The sequence below is a fragment of the Hypanus sabinus genome, chromosome 19, assembly GCF_030144855.1.
Source record: "Hypanus sabinus isolate sHypSab1 chromosome 19, sHypSab1.hap1, whole genome shotgun sequence".
Taxonomy (NCBI): domain Eukaryota; kingdom Metazoa; phylum Chordata; class Chondrichthyes; order Myliobatiformes; family Dasyatidae; genus Hypanus; species Hypanus sabinus.
In genome coordinates this window covers 70,544,773-70,560,316 of record NC_082724.1, presented here as the reverse complement: position 1 = coordinate 70,560,316, position 15,544 = coordinate 70,544,773, and the positions used below count along the sequence as shown (strand labels likewise).

Sequence of the window (15,544 nt, the reverse complement as noted above, 5' to 3'; positions counted from 1 at the left end):
ATTTTGTTGGGAAATTCAATAAGAGTCCGGTGAACATGTAAGAAGTTTTACAATTCATATTACTTGTAGTTGCTCAGAAATGCACTTAGTGGCCACTTCAAGAATTGACATGTTGTACAAACAAAGATGCTCTTCTGCACTTCACCGTTGCAGAGCATGGTTATTTATGTTACTGTCACCCTCCTGTCAGCTTCAACCAGTCTGGCCATTCCCGTCTGATATCTCTCATTAACAAGGTATTTTCACCTGAAGAACTGAATTTTTTGGGGGTTTTTTTCAGAGTCCCAGGAGATCAACAGTTTCTGAGAGAGTCAGCTTGTCATAGCTGGGGTTTGGAAGTGGGTTGATCATCGGCAGACAGTGCACAACGAATGTGTGATGGTCACCTCGTATAACCCTTAGGAGTGGATTTTGTTTGGGATATCCTGTGGGGTCCACTTATGTGTTAACCCTTGCCTGGGTATGTGGTGTGGTAATTCACTTGAACACAATATCCCTGTGACAAGTCACTTTCGGTGATAATTCGTATGTGGATTTGGAATGACAATGGATAAAATCTACAGCAACTGTTATCTCGTTTTACCATCGTGGAACCTGCAGAATTCAACATAATTGTCTTCTCTCTACATTTACCCTGGATGACAAATATCTCTCTCCTACCACTGAACTTTCCCTACTTTATCATCTCAAGACTCTAAGCCTTGTTCCCCCTCCAAGCTCAATATAGTTTGGGAGTTATATTTAAACACATATATATACATAACACAGTTAACTTTTGTTTATCTTGGTTTAAGTTACTAAATTATAAGTAGTTGCTAATAAAGATAGTGGTTTTAACATCAAAATCAGACTTCACATGTAGTCTATTGCTGCTGGTTCATTTCTAAAACATCACAGTTTGTAACAGAATTGGGGTCTCGTCCGTGAAATGAACAAAATTTGGTGCTTATTTATCAATTGATTATCGATCTCAATGGCCACTTCTCTTTTGATTTATTTGTGTGTGTGGAAATCAGCAGCAATGGATATTTGTGTTGAGGCATTTCTGGAAGAGCCAACCTCTGAGGCATCAGGAAAAGCCAGAAAGGATGTAGTTTTCGCTATTGCTAATGCACTGAACCTTACTGGGATAAAGCAGGCTCCGAGGAAGCCAGAGATTCAGAGGAAAATAGTTGAAAACTATATTATCTATGCGGGTGTTTGTTGAGGAGGTGTTAAAGAGGTTTCCTGTGAGTAAAAGGGAGATCCAGTTATGACTGGAACAATTGAAGTGTGATATGCTTAAAGTACAGATTGAGGACAAAGAAAGACAGAAGCAGTTTGATGCCAGAGAGGCAGACAAACAGAGGGAAGAAGCAGAAAAACAGAGGCGGTTTGTATTGGATAAGTTAAGTCCCAAGAAAGAAGCTGCTGCCTCTAAGGAGTTGGTTGTACTGTTTATTGCCAGCCAGGAAGTTAAACTGGTCCCTCCATTTGATGAGACTGAGGTTGATAAACACTTCCAGCATTTTGAGAAAGTGGCTCAGAATCAAAAGTGGCCAAAAGAAAGCTGGTCTCTTTTGTTACAGAGTGTAGTTAAGGGTAAGGCTCAACGAGCTTACTCTGCCTTATCAATTGGAGAGGCTGTTGATTATGAGATAGTGAAACAGACTGTACTTAAAGCTTATTAGTTGGTTCCAGAAGCCTATAGGCAAAGGTTTTGAAATTTGGGGAAATCTATGAACCAGACTTATGTGGAATTTGCTTATGAGAAGTCTGTATGTTTTGACCCTTGGTGCGCATCTAAAAATGTGAATGATGATCTTAACAGCTTGAAAGAGTTGGTTTCAATTGAAGAATTTAAGAGGCGCGTCCCTAATGACATAAAGGCATATTTAGATTAAAAGGATGCTGCCACTTTGCAAGGATCTGCTAAATTAGCAGATGAGTTTGCTTTAACCCACAAGGTTAAGTTTACCCCGAGTAAAGGTTTTCAAAAGAGTAGCATGGGTAGTCAGTGTAAACCGGAAATTAAATCTGGGAGTAGTGACAAAAGTAAGGATGAAGGGAAGCAAGTGAAGGAGAAATATTCTGATCTTGTTTGGTACTATTGTAAGAAAGCTGGTCATGTTATGGTTAATTGTTCCATCCCAAAGAAGAAGGAAAAGGAGGCAGTCCCAAATGTTTGTATTCAGTGTTGTGAAACACCTAAAAATCCACAGGGGTCTGCACATTCTGATGAGCCTCTGTTAAGGACTGAAAGGTCTGACAGAATTAGGAAGGGATTCGATCATTTTGTCAGATGGGTTTGTGTCAATGAATGAAGGGACAGCCCCGATACCAGTGAAAATTCTTCGAAATGCTGGGGCTTCTCAGTCACTTATATTAAACAGTGTTCTAAAGTTTGGTGAGGTAAATCTTGTTAAAGGCATTGGGGGCTGCATGGTTTCTGTGCTGCTGCACAAGGTAACTTTAGAGTCAGGGTTGGTTTCAGTACCTGTTAAGATAGGACTATGCTCCAGTTTACCGGTGGAAGATGCTTCTTTGTTGTTAGGGAATGACCTGGTGAGTGGTAAATTTGTTCCTGCGGTGCAGCTGACAAATAAGCCAACAACCGATGACCCACAGATGGATTCTACCATTTACCCCTCCTGCACAGTAACTCGAAGTACGGCTAAGGAGTCAGCCGATGCAGACAGTTCTGTGCAGCATGATAACCAAACTCAGGATTCAGGTTGTGATGACTTGTCTGCCTTCATTGTTTCATCAGGATTCAGGTATTAAAAATGTTGCGAAAGATTTCTCTCTGTCTAGGAAGGAGCTTATAGCAGAACAGAACCAAGACCCTGAGATTGCAGCTTTAAAAGAAACAGCTCTTTTAGATGATGAGATTAAGAAAGTGCCAGTAGGGTATTATCTCGAGGATGGTGTTAATGAGGAAGTGGAGACCACGTGCTATACATGCAAGTGAGGAATGGGCATTGTTCACCAAGTTGTAGTTCCTAAACTTTATAAGAACAAGATTTTAAATTTAGCCCATAGAATGCCCTTAGGTGGCCATCTAGGTGTGAACAAACTGTAAACAGGGTTATAAAAGAATTTTACTGGTTTAATTTGAGGAAAGATGCAGGACTTGTCACACTTGTCAAGTTCTGGGTAAACCTAATCAGGTCATTCCAGTGGCCCCACTCCAGCCTATTCCTGCATTTGGTGAACCTTTCCCAAAGTTATTGTGGATTGTGTTGGCCCATTGCCAAAGACTAAAGCTGGCCATCAGTATTTGCGGACTATCATGTGTCCAGCATCCAGATTTCCAGAAGCCATACCTCTCAGAAATATCAAGGCTAAAACTGTGTCAAAGGCTCTCATAAAGTTTTTTTTTAACTTTATTTGGTTTGCCTAAAGAAATACAGTCTGATCAAGGAAGTAATTTTACATCTGGATTATTTCAGCAGGTAATTTATAAACTGGGAGCCAAACAAATTATGTGGTCTGCATATCATCCAGAATCACAAGGGGCTTTAGAGAGATTTCATCCTACTCTCAAAACAATGATTAGGACATACCTTGTTGAAAATGAGAAGGATTGGGATGAGGGAGCTCATTTGATTTTATTCGCTGTAAGAGAATCGGTACAGGAATCACTGGGCTTTAGTCCGTTTGAACTTGTATTTGGTCATAGAGTTAAGGGACCTTTGACCTTGTTAAAGGAACAGTGGATTAATGAGGACATGGATGTCAGTTTGTTGGATTATGTTTTGAAATTCAAGGATAGATTACACAAAGCTTGTAGCCTAGCCAGACAAAATTTAAAGGCTTCTCAAGACAAAATGAAGCATTTGTTTGATAAACAGGCTTGTAAAAGGAATTTCCAAGTGTGAGATAAGGTATTGGTGTTACAATGTTGACAAACCCACTCCAGACAAAATTCAACAGATCGTATGAAATAGTCTCTCAAACTAATGATGTAAATTATGTTGTCAAAGCACCTGACCGAAGTAAAGCAACACAGGTAGTACATACAAATATATTGAAGCCTTACTTTGACAAGCAGGCACCATCTGTGAATGTTATTGTCAAAACAAATGAGTCTGGCAACCCTGAATACAAATTAATTGATTCACCTGAGGTTTATTCTAAGACAAACGTTGTCTCTGTGAGATTAACAAATTCGATTATTTTCCAAAACATTGATAACAAGATGGCTCATTTGCAGCCATAACAATGACATTTGAAGTTTAAAAATTTATTTCCTGATGTTTCAAACCGAACCACAATCACATCACATGATGTGGATGTTGGGGATGCCATGCCGATTAAGCAACACCCTTTCGCGTGAACCTGGAAAAATGTAAAATAGCTAAACAAGAAATTGAGTATATGCTGAAAAATGGTATTATTAAGACTTCAACTTTAGATTGGAGTTCACCTTGTTTTATAGTACCTAAACCAGATGGTAGTATTAGGTTTTAAACTGACTATGGAAAGGTGAATGCCGTAACAAAAATAGATGCTTATCCCATCCCTAGAGTGGATGATTGCATAGGTAAAGTTGGAAAAGCTAAGTTTCTTATGAAGATTGATCTGTTAAAAGGGTATTGGTGTGTTCCATTGATAGATAGAAGTAGAGAAATTTCTGCATTTGTGACACCTTCTGGGTTGTATGAATATAATGTTTTGTCATTTGGGATGAAAAATGCTCCAGGAACGTTCCAGAAAATGATTAATTCTGTAATTCGAGAGTTAGAACACACAGATGCTTATATTGATGATTTAGTCACAGGAAATGACACTTGGGAAGCTCATTTCTGCAGTGGAAAAGCTGTTTGACAGGCTTTCCAAGGCCAACCTTACAGTTAACTTAGCTAAGAGTGAATTTGGCCATGCCAAGGTGTCCTAATTTGGTTATGTGGTGGGTCAAGGTGAATTAGCTCCTGTTCAGGCAATTTCTGAAGTTCCCATTCCAACGGGCAGAAAGGCTCTTGGAAGGTTTTTGGGAATGGTTGGATATTATTGTAAGTTCTGTAAGAAATTTGCTGATATTGCTCTTCCTTTGACTAACCCCCTGAAGAAGGGTGAAATGTTTGTTTAGACAGAACTTTGTCAGGAGGCATTTGATCAGTTAAAAGCCATTTTATGTCATTAACTTGTGCTCAGGGCAAAGCCATTTTGTATAGCTGTGGATGCCAGTGCTGAAGCTGCAGGAGCAGTGTTACTACAAAGGGGTAATGATGATGTTGAACATCCTGTGGCTTACTTTTCAAGGAAATTTAATGAGCATCAACGAAATTATTCTACCGTAAAGAAAGAGTTATTGTCACTTATTTTGGCTTTGCAGTATTTTGATGTGTATGTTTGCCCAGCTCAGAAACCACTTCTGATTTACACAGATCATAATCCACTGGTGTTTTTGAGTAAAGTAAAGGACAAAAACAGGAGGTTGTTAAATTGGAGTCTGATTTTGCAAGAATCTTATGTAAGGGGGTTTCTTTTTTTTGTTACTGCGTATGTTAATCAAAATGGCTTCTTTGTTTTGTTAAAAGTAGGAATGCTTCTTTGTTATGATAAATGCTTTCTCTCGCAGCTTGTTTGGTTAAAATTACTGATAACAAGAATTGTATTCATTTATTAACCAAACAGGATAGAGGTTATTCTTCTAGTGGGTCTGTTGAGTGAGGAGTGTTGGCGGGCTTTTGGGGAGTCAGTACGAGGGGGTGAGAGAGAGAGAGGACACGATGCTGTAAGCTGGGTGACAGAACGGACCCCGAGCGGGGGTCCAAGGCCAGGGTTTTCGGCGAGGAGACGAAGACTGGTTGATCACTTCGGGTGGTCCTGAGCTACGAGTCGAGGAGGTCTGAGGGGATCTAATGGTGGCCAGAAGACTTCGTTAATTGAGCTCCAACAGTTGTGCATGAAGTGGTTTGGACTTTGATAAGTTTTGGCACTTTTTCTTTATTTTCTTTTCCTTCATATATACTGTATCATTATTAGTCACTTAGTTCTAGTAAGCTCTATAAAGTGTAATCATTTAATCACATATGGTGTACTGTCTGTTTTTTGGCAAGGTGGGGACATCACACAGCATCCACATAAGCTGATAACCCAGTTTGGCGGGGCCGAAGGCTGCTCCCCCTAGATGGAAGTGAGCTGAGCGAGCCTAAGGTGTGCCGGGGGCTACACTGATGATAACTCATATAAAAGGCAAGGACAATATAATTGGCAATTGTCTTTCCAGATGTTAAGCTTGCAATGCATCTTTAATAGTGAAGTAGAATCTGGTATTTGTATACGCTTCTGCAATATGTTATATGATAACCATACATGTATTATTTTATACTTTGTAGTTTACAGTTAATATTTTGCTCTTGCAGATCAAAATTTTCCTTTTTGGGGAGGGGGGAGTGTTAAGAACCCATAGGTTTCATTTGCTGTGGACTGTCACTTTAAGACAGTACCTAAGGGAGGCGGGACTATGACATCAGTCACAGGGTGACACTGTTGCTTGTGAATGTTTAAAAGAGAGAGAGAGAGAGAGAGAGAGAGATGAGGGGGACGAGGGGAGAGAGGGAGAGAGGGAGGGGGAGGGGGAGAGGTGAGAGGAAGAGAGAGGGAGGGGAGAGAGAGAGAGAGAGACAGGCTGATGCACCATCAATAACTCACTCTGAGATGTAAAGGCGAGATATCGGCTTTTATTGACTGGAAGATGGAACAAACACTGAGTGACCACCATACTACATCCTGGAGACTGAGAGGCCGGGCTCAGGCCTTGATCGCCTTTATACAGGGGTCTGTGGGAGCAGCCACAGGAGATGTCAGCAGGGGGCATGTCCAGACAGGTATATATAGTTCACCACACAGGCTGACTGGGAAAAGCCAGTAGCTTCAGCTTGTCGTAGCTGGGGCTTGGAACTCTCCAATGCCCACGAGGGTGGGTTGATCATTGGCATACAGTGCACAACGAATGTGTGACGGTCACCTCGTATAATCCATAGGAGTGGATTTTGTTTGGGATATCCTGTGGGGTCCACTTATGTGTTAACCCTTGCCTGGGTATGTGGTGTGGTAATTCACTTGAACACAATATCCCTGTGACAAGTCACTTTCGGTGATAATTCGTATGTGGATTTGGAACGACAATGGATAAAATCTACAGCAACTGTTATCTCGTTTTACCATTGTGAAACCTGCAGAATTCAACATAATTGTCTTCTCTCTACATTTACCCTGGATTACAAATATCTCTCTCCTACCACTGAACTTTCCCTACTTTACCATCTCAAGACTCTAAGCCTTGTTCCCCCTCCAAGCTCAATATAGTTTGGGAGTTATATTTAAACACATATATACACATAACACTGTTAACTATTGTTTATCTTGGTTTAAGTTACTAAATTATAAGTAGTTGCTAATAAAGATAGTGGTTTTAACATCAAAATCAGACTTCATGTGTAGTCAACTGCTGCTGGTTCATTTCTAAAACGTTACAGTTCATAATATCTGGAAGAAGATTCCAGGATTTAAGGTTACTTAGTCATCTTCATAGTAATTCACCAGTTAATCCAGCTACCATAGGCAGAGTTTTGCCTGAAATATAAAAGGCTGTTGGGTTTATCAGCATAATGCCTATCTTGTCTACTCAACATGTCCTTCCAGTTACGGAGAGATAAGTTTGCCTCACCATCATAATATCTATTTGATGTGACTAAACATACTGATGAAGGAAGAGCAGCAGATGTAGTGCATATGGATTTCAGCAAGGCATTTGATAAGGTTTATTGCAAGGCTTTTTGAGAAAGTAAGGAGGCATGGGATACAAGGGGACATTGCTTTGTGGATCCAGAACTAGCTTGCCCACAGAAGGCAAAGAGTGGCTGTAGATGGCTCATATTCTGCATGGAGGTCGGTGACCATTGGTGTGCCTCAAAAATCTGTTCTGGGACCCCTACTCTTCGGGATTTTTATTAATGACCTGGATGAGGAAGTGGAGGGATGGATTAGTAAGTTTGGTGATGACACAAAAGTTGGAGGTGTTGTGGATAGTGTGGAGGGCTGTCAGAGGTTACAGCGGGACATTGGCAGAGAAGTGGCAGATGGAGTTCAACCCAGATAAGTGTGAAGTGGTTCATTTTGGTAGGTCAAATATGATGGCAGCATATAGTATTAATGGTAAGACTCTTGACAGTATGGAGGATCAGAAGGATTTTGGGGTCTGAGTCCATAGGACACTCAAAGCAGCTGCGCAGGTTGACTCTGTGGTTAAGAAGGCGTATGGTTTATTGGCCTTCATTAATCATGAATTTAGGAGCTGAGAGGTAATGTTGCAGCTATGTAGGACCCTGGTCAGACCCCACTTGGAGTACTGTGCTCAGTTCTGGTCGCCTCACTACAGGAAGGATGTGGAAGCCATAGAACAGGTGCAGAGGAGATTTACAAGGATGTTGCCTGGATTGGGGAGCATGCCTTATGAAAATAGGTTGAGTGAACTTGGCCTTTTCTCCTTAGAGTGACGGAGGATGAGAGGTGACCTGATAGAGGTGTATAAGATAAACAGAGGCATTGATCGTGTGGATAGTCAGAGGCTTTTTCCCATGGCTGAAATTGGTTGCCACAAGAGGACACAGGTTTAAGGTGCTGGGTGCAGAGGAGATGTCAGGGGTAAGTTTTTTACTCAAGAGTGGTGTGTGCGTGGAATGGGCTGCTGGCAACAGTGGTGCAGGCAGATACGATAGGGTCTTTTAAGAGACTTTTGGATAGGTACATGAGCTTAGAAAAATAGAGGGCTATAGGTAAGCCTAGTCATTTCTAAGGTAGGGACATGTTTGGCACAGCTTTGTGGGCCGAAGGGCCTGTGTTGTGCTGTAGGTTTTCTATGTTTCTAATTTTTGTTTGACAGTGCTCTGTGGCACCTTTTGCCTTGACAACATTAGGCAGAGAATGTTACAATCAAAAAAGGATATCACAATATTTTTTAAAGTACCAGAAATACTCAGGAGGGCTGGCTACATCTACGGTAAGATAAAGAGAGCTAATATTACTTCAGCATTTCCAGGGCCTTCCGTATTCTTTTAAGTTTTCATGACTACCCTGTCTCTGAACACTCATCCCCAGCCCTTACCCTGAATCTTCTGTCTTTCTTCTACTTTTGTCACAGCCTTCCATTTCCTGTCTTTACCACTGACATTTCTCACTTTATCAGTAACTTCTCATTACTTAGAACACTTTGATTAATCTAAAATAAATGGTGGTCACTGAACAGCTTTCCTGTAGACATAGACAAGACAAATAGTAAATGAGTTGAAGTATTTGCTCATAGCATGGCAGCCAAACAGTAATTTGAACTATCTAGATCTATTGCTGAAAAGCATGGCCACCAGGAAAAGGAGATAAGAAATGAAGGATGAAGACAATTCCGATGTATCTATCTAGTTACAGTCTACTTCTAACAGGAACATCATTTTAAAAACAAAATAGGAAATTTGCCTAAAAATTAATTCCCACTCTTGACTTTTCAGTTACATTCTGAGAAAAAGGATCAGGAAGATTCAAAGTTCTTACCTACACACGTTCCTGTAATGTTCTGAAAACCAGGCATACATGAACAAGTTAACTTTCCTGTCTTTTCTTCTATGCACTGTGTGTTTTCTCTGCATTGCAGGGCCTTGCAAGCAGGCACCTCTGCGAAACGTCAACAGACAATTATTGTCAACCTTTTAGCATTGAATTGAGTAATAGAACATGAAAGGAACCAAATGTCCCACCAGATCAGTAAGACAAGTTCTTTGAAATCTGTGTTGTTTTATGCCATTAACAAAATAATCACATTGTTCATGAAAATAAATGGGGTCCAGGTCATTCTATTTAATACAAAAGATAAAAAAGTCAACCTGGATTTATTTTAATCCCAAGATGTTACACACGAAGCACACGATCTCTTACAACAAGATTTTGCTGGTTCTTTTTTGTTTTTGTATAATTATTGTGCCGAAGGGTGCTGGTAACAAAACACATTATTTCCCCATTTTAGGCAGTCCTTCAACCAACCATTTCCTAGACTAGGCACAGCAAGGCCACATGTCGATTAAAGTTCATTCTACATCCATCTTACAATATCCCTCTATTTCTTCATATGAAGGACATTAAATAAGACTTTCCATATCAGTCTCAAATTTAAAGAGTTGGAATTTACTTGGTACATTCATCAGAGGGAGAAGAGAGAGTTTCCAGCTCACGGGTCTACATATATTTATTAAAAGAGTCTTGAGCACCAACCTGATGTGAATGTTTCTACTACATCATTATACTTAAATCTCATTAGTGCTTTCTAGTAAGCTTAAAATAGGCGGAGTAACCCCTGCCATCCTTCTACAAAGATTAAAATCAATTATTAACAATTTTCGGTATTTGGGGATCCAGTCAACAGAAAAGAGAGTGTGCGGAATTAAACAGGCACTCAAAGGAATCATGCAGCTTATTCTGAAAGGTACACAGTTTAAAACAACTTAACCAGTGGAAAAAAGGGAATTCATAACGGTGTTAATAAAAATGTTCTCTCAGATTCATTTAATAATTGCAACCATGTTCCCCTACTCATTGGCCAGTGATTATTGCCTATCCCTAACTGCCTTTGAGAAGGTGATGACAACCAATTCCATCTCTCTAAATCACTGCAAGCCTAGTAACTTAGTGATTGTGCTACTGTACCCCATTCAAAAGCAAAATTTATCAGTGTAAAGTAGACATTATCCTGTTTTCTGTCAGTTTCCTGCTAGGTTAACATTGAACTGAGCAATAGAACACAAAGGGGCAGTGGCCATCCCTCTAAATATAAATTTTAAATTCAACCTCCGCTAAGAAAGAATGCTTACCTTCATCACATTTTGGCCCAGTGTAACCAGAAAAACAAATGCAGCTTCCATTTCCAGTAATCCCATTGTTGCAGATTCCATGTATACATTTGCATCCTTTAGATAAACACAGCCAAACACAATAGAGTGAAACATGGTGAATATTATTCTAAGCATTAATTTCTTCTATTACCATCACCAATTTCCATTTGCACAATATTATGTGCACTTCAGACAAGCCTTTACCTTATTATTCTCCTAAGTGACACCATTTTAAAATTCATAGCTATTGCTATATAGCACAATTAGGTTATCAATCAGAGGTCAAATTCTAAGCAATAGACTACATTATGGTTGACCTAAATAGATCAGGGAAAGAAGAGTTTTGATCACCTATTTACAGGATCAAGATTCTACTATTAGATTCAGAGCAAATGATAATGCAATTGGAGATTACATCACATAGATCGGGCAAGACACAACCTCTTGTAACACCCTGAATATCTTCATCTTTTTGGACCACATATAAACAGCCTTCAGACCAGGCTGGTTTTCATTCAAAAGCTTTCACACCACATTCGGTCTGCCTTGTCATTAGGACTCCAAAGTCTCACACAGGGTACCTGCCTCAGTATATCCTCTTAAAGTAAATTGCAGCTGTCATACCAGCTGTCCTTTCCACCTCTTCAACCTCCAGGTTTCAACCTGTTCATGACATCCTCTTGAACATTTTGCCCCAATTTGCCTCCTCAACCAATGTGGCACCAGAAAACCATCGCAGTCCTTCAGCCAAAACCATCAACTTATCCAATGTCTAAACACTCTCCAGACCAATTCCTCACTGGCATCCCCTTCGCAACAATCTCCAACCAATTTGCCTCCTAGTCTCATGGAGCGTATAATTAATCTGAACTATAATTAGATCATGTGACCATCTGATATTGGTATCAGATATGGTAACTGGAAAATTGTTCAGCTCCTTAATCCAGGTGATCATAAATTTCAACAAATTTTCTTTTATTTTCCTCTGAAAAATACATTGTAGGATAAAATAAAATCAACAATGCCTGACCACAAGTGGGCAGAAAAGGAAGTAACTTGCATTTTTTGCTGACTTTCTAGCCCAAGGACATCTCATTACACTTTGTAGCCTAAAGATATACCTTTGGAAGATCAGTCACCACCAGATAATCTGTAGTGTTAAGGAGAAATCAGTGGCCATGATACCATGAGAATTTCCCTGCCAGAGACACAGGATAATTTACAGCCCGGTAAGATGACAGACATTGCCTTGTCTGAAAGCGGGCATGCTGGCAGTGTAATATTGCATAAAGAATATGCTGCCGTAACCATGCATGATAGAGCATTTCAAAGATACAGTCTGTGTGAAGAAATTTCACCATCACAGACCCAAATGACTTTGCCTTTAACCTAAGATGTGACTCCTGGGTCGACATTGCTAGAGAAGGAACAACTGCCCTGCATTCAGCCTGTTGAGACTGTAAACATTTTATAAGTTTTAGTGAGATCACTTTGCATTTGCCTAAACTCCAGAGAGCATAGGCCTATCCTGCTCAATCAGCCCTTTATAACGGCAAAACTGCCAATCCTGGAACCTGTCTTATGTGCCATTTTATGCCAAGGGCAATCAACATGTGCCAGGACCTTTAAAAAAATTATAACTATCGCTCCTCTATACAGTATGTTGATTGTATCTGTAATGATTCTATTGACTGGGAAGTACTGGCAATTTAAAAACAGAAACCACTAATCAGCTAATCAGTCAACACCTGTAGAGAAATGAAAAGAGATTAACTTTTCAGGCAATTGATCTTTCAACAGAATGTTCAGCATGTGCCAATAAATAGTATTAAACCAAAGCACAAATTGACATCCTCAACATTGCCAAAAGCTCTGGTTCACCAAATCAACATCAGCAGCTGTATTACTGTTGGGACGAAAACTGAATCAGCATGAAATAGGCCCTCACCAGGTTGGGCAGCATCCGTGGAAACGAGCAGTCAACGTTTCGGACCAAGACCCTTCGTCAGGACGTTAATAAACGTTGACTGCTCATTTCTATGGATGCTGCCCGACCAGCTGAGTTCCTCCAGCATGTTGTACATGTTGCATTGACCCCAGCATCTGCAGTGTACTTTGTGTTTATGAAACAGGCCCTTCTGCCCAAACCATCCATGCTGACCAAGAGGTCTGTCTGAGCTAGTCCCATATGCCCGACTTTGACCAATACCCTTCTAAAACTTTTCTATCCATGTATATGCCAAAAATCGCTTTTAAACATCAGAATGGTAGCTGCCTCTACAAGCTCTTTAACATCAAGATTAAGGCCAAGAGGCTGAAAAGTAGCAAGCAGAAAAACAAGAGCCTAGAAATCTAATTTGTTTGGGGGTGGGGGGGATTGTGTAGCGTGTGCCATAACAGGTCCCCCTCAAAAAGAAAAAAAATTGTGAAACTTGTAAGAAGTCAGATACATAGCATTGCTTGCATGTTTTCCATTAAGTACCAAAATACAGCTTACAAGCTGTCCTGATCCCATGTACACTGCAGCTGCCCACACTTGATTGTACAGCAAGCAGAGAATGGTTTCCACCTTGAATGGCACGCAGGTCACAAGCAGCAACACACACCATGAAGGGAGAGAGAAATTACAGCAAAGTGCTTTCAGATATTCTCAGAAGGGACACTGAAGACTCCCAAGTGAGCCCAGGAAGAAGGTTGTGTATGCCAGTATTGTGTGTAGAAACGCCTGCCAGAAATACCCTGGATTTTGATCTTGTCAGTAATGTTTCCAGTTATCTCCTGGAAACATCACTCCTTGATGGAACAGAATTGTAGGAAATTACATTGACATCGCCAGATGAGCTCCACATTACCCCATTGAGTGTATTTGCATCCTGTAACTTATAGACTCCCACACACCCAACTCCAAATCTCAAAGGCATCTGCTATACTCACCCTATGCATCAGTCAAGTCTTTAAATGTAAGATAACTTATTGTTTATTAAACACCCTCATCTCCTCTAATTGGGTAATGTGAGCAGGAACTGGCTAGCAGTCCTTCAAGCCCACTGTGCTATTCATCAAGATCAAAAGTTTAACATTCTATTAACTTAGGACTCAAACTCCCTTTCAACATGTAAAGAAAAGTCACAGTGTTTTGGTACTGGTTGAACCTCTGGTGTAATGAGGTTAATGACATGCCATTGGGGTCAAATAACACAGTCATAATGGCTAGTTTTAAGCCATTGAAGAATAATTTTCAAATAATATTGAGTACTTCTCTAATGCAAAGCACATGAATGTGAACTATAGTAAGTAATCTCCTGCCATACCGGCCCTGTAATGAATAAGTATAACATCTGATTTTAACTTGATTTTTCTGACATACTGAGCTTGCTCTTCAAAGTTTTTTAATGATTCTCTCTGAAAGAGATTTCCTCTTTCAATTCATCTCCCAAACACATACCTGACAAACGGCTAATCAGACAGCTGGTATTCCAAGATGCAATAGATACAATGGTGATTACTGACTATCGAGGTCAGTATTAAATAGTCTGACCATTCATAACACTAGAGGAATGGATCCCACCTCAAGGAAAGTAAATTGCATATAGACTTCAGAGTGCAAGAACACTTAAAGCGATTTGCAACCCTCAAGTAATTAGCACAAGATATTAATTTAATAGGAACTAGGGTTAACGCCTTATCATGCTACAAGCAGAGCAAACAGACCTGAAAAGCAACAGAAGGAAGAAGTTACACACACAAAATGCTGGAGGAACTCAACAGGTCAGGCACCATCTATGGAAAGCAATAAGTCGATGTTTCAGGCCAAGACCGTTCATCAGGACAGGACGAAATGTTTTCACCTGAAATGTTGACTGTTTATTGCCCTCCAAAGATGCTACCTGACCTGCTGAGTTCTTCCAGCATACTGTAGTGTTACTCTGGATTTCCAGCCTCTGCAGAATCTCTTATGTGCCTCATTATATTAGAGTATTCTGGAGGTAAATGAAACAGGAACATAGGGAAATTTGCAATATTTTTGAGAAGTGTCTCTCCGTATGGGAATGTTGAACACCACAGGTACACGTTCTCTCTGTCCTGTGTAGAATGAGATAGTCTCAGAACTGTCCTTGAGAAAATTCTTGTTGCAGCATTAGGTACCTTCAATGCCAAATCTTTCTTCTGCTGGTGCTTTTGAGGGGAACTCCTATGGGACCATGACTGTAATCAATGGCAGGCTTGGCTTTAAGGAAACCAACAATGTTTGCAATTCCCAGTGCACAAGATGCTACCTACTCACTAAAATCAATTTCGTAAGCAAAATGAGAATTGGTTGCATTAATGCTTTTGGAGGTAGCAAACTGCAAAACATGGCAAGGATCAACAGCAGCTGCTTTGGATTGATCTTGAGGCTCAGAAGTTGAATCACCATCTCTTTGGCCTCCACAGTGGAGCAGCCCAGGCCAGAGCGCATGGCCAAAAGTTGTCCGACAAAATGTCACAAATTTCAACCACTGAGAACATATTGATTTGCTGCTTATTGAGATAGATGAAGCATATTGCATCTATCAATAATCTCTGAGGGCAAGGACTGTGAATATGGATCCTGTCCAGTGGTCTCTGATACCCACTGGCGTCATTATAATGCTTCAAAATTGCTTCCAGTGATGTAACCAGTGTATCGGACATTATTG

At 40.3% G+C, this 15,544-nt stretch overlaps 1 protein-coding gene across 2 annotated transcripts in view; it reads right to left on the bottom strand.

Annotated features, from left to right (window-relative positions):
- Positions 1-15,544, bottom strand: part of stab1 (stabilin 1) — a 323,963-nt gene that overhangs the window by 266,007 nt on the left and 42,412 nt on the right. For both annotated transcript variants that reach the window (XM_059944646.1, XM_059944645.1), the window contains exons 6-7: positions 10,845-10,940; positions 9,535-9,654 (exon numbers count right to left, since the gene is read on the bottom strand). In XM_059944646.1, the coding sequence (XP_059800629.1) occupies positions 9,535-9,654; positions 10,845-10,940 (216 nt within the window). The remainder of the gene's footprint in view (positions 1-9,534; positions 9,655-10,844; positions 10,941-15,544) is intronic.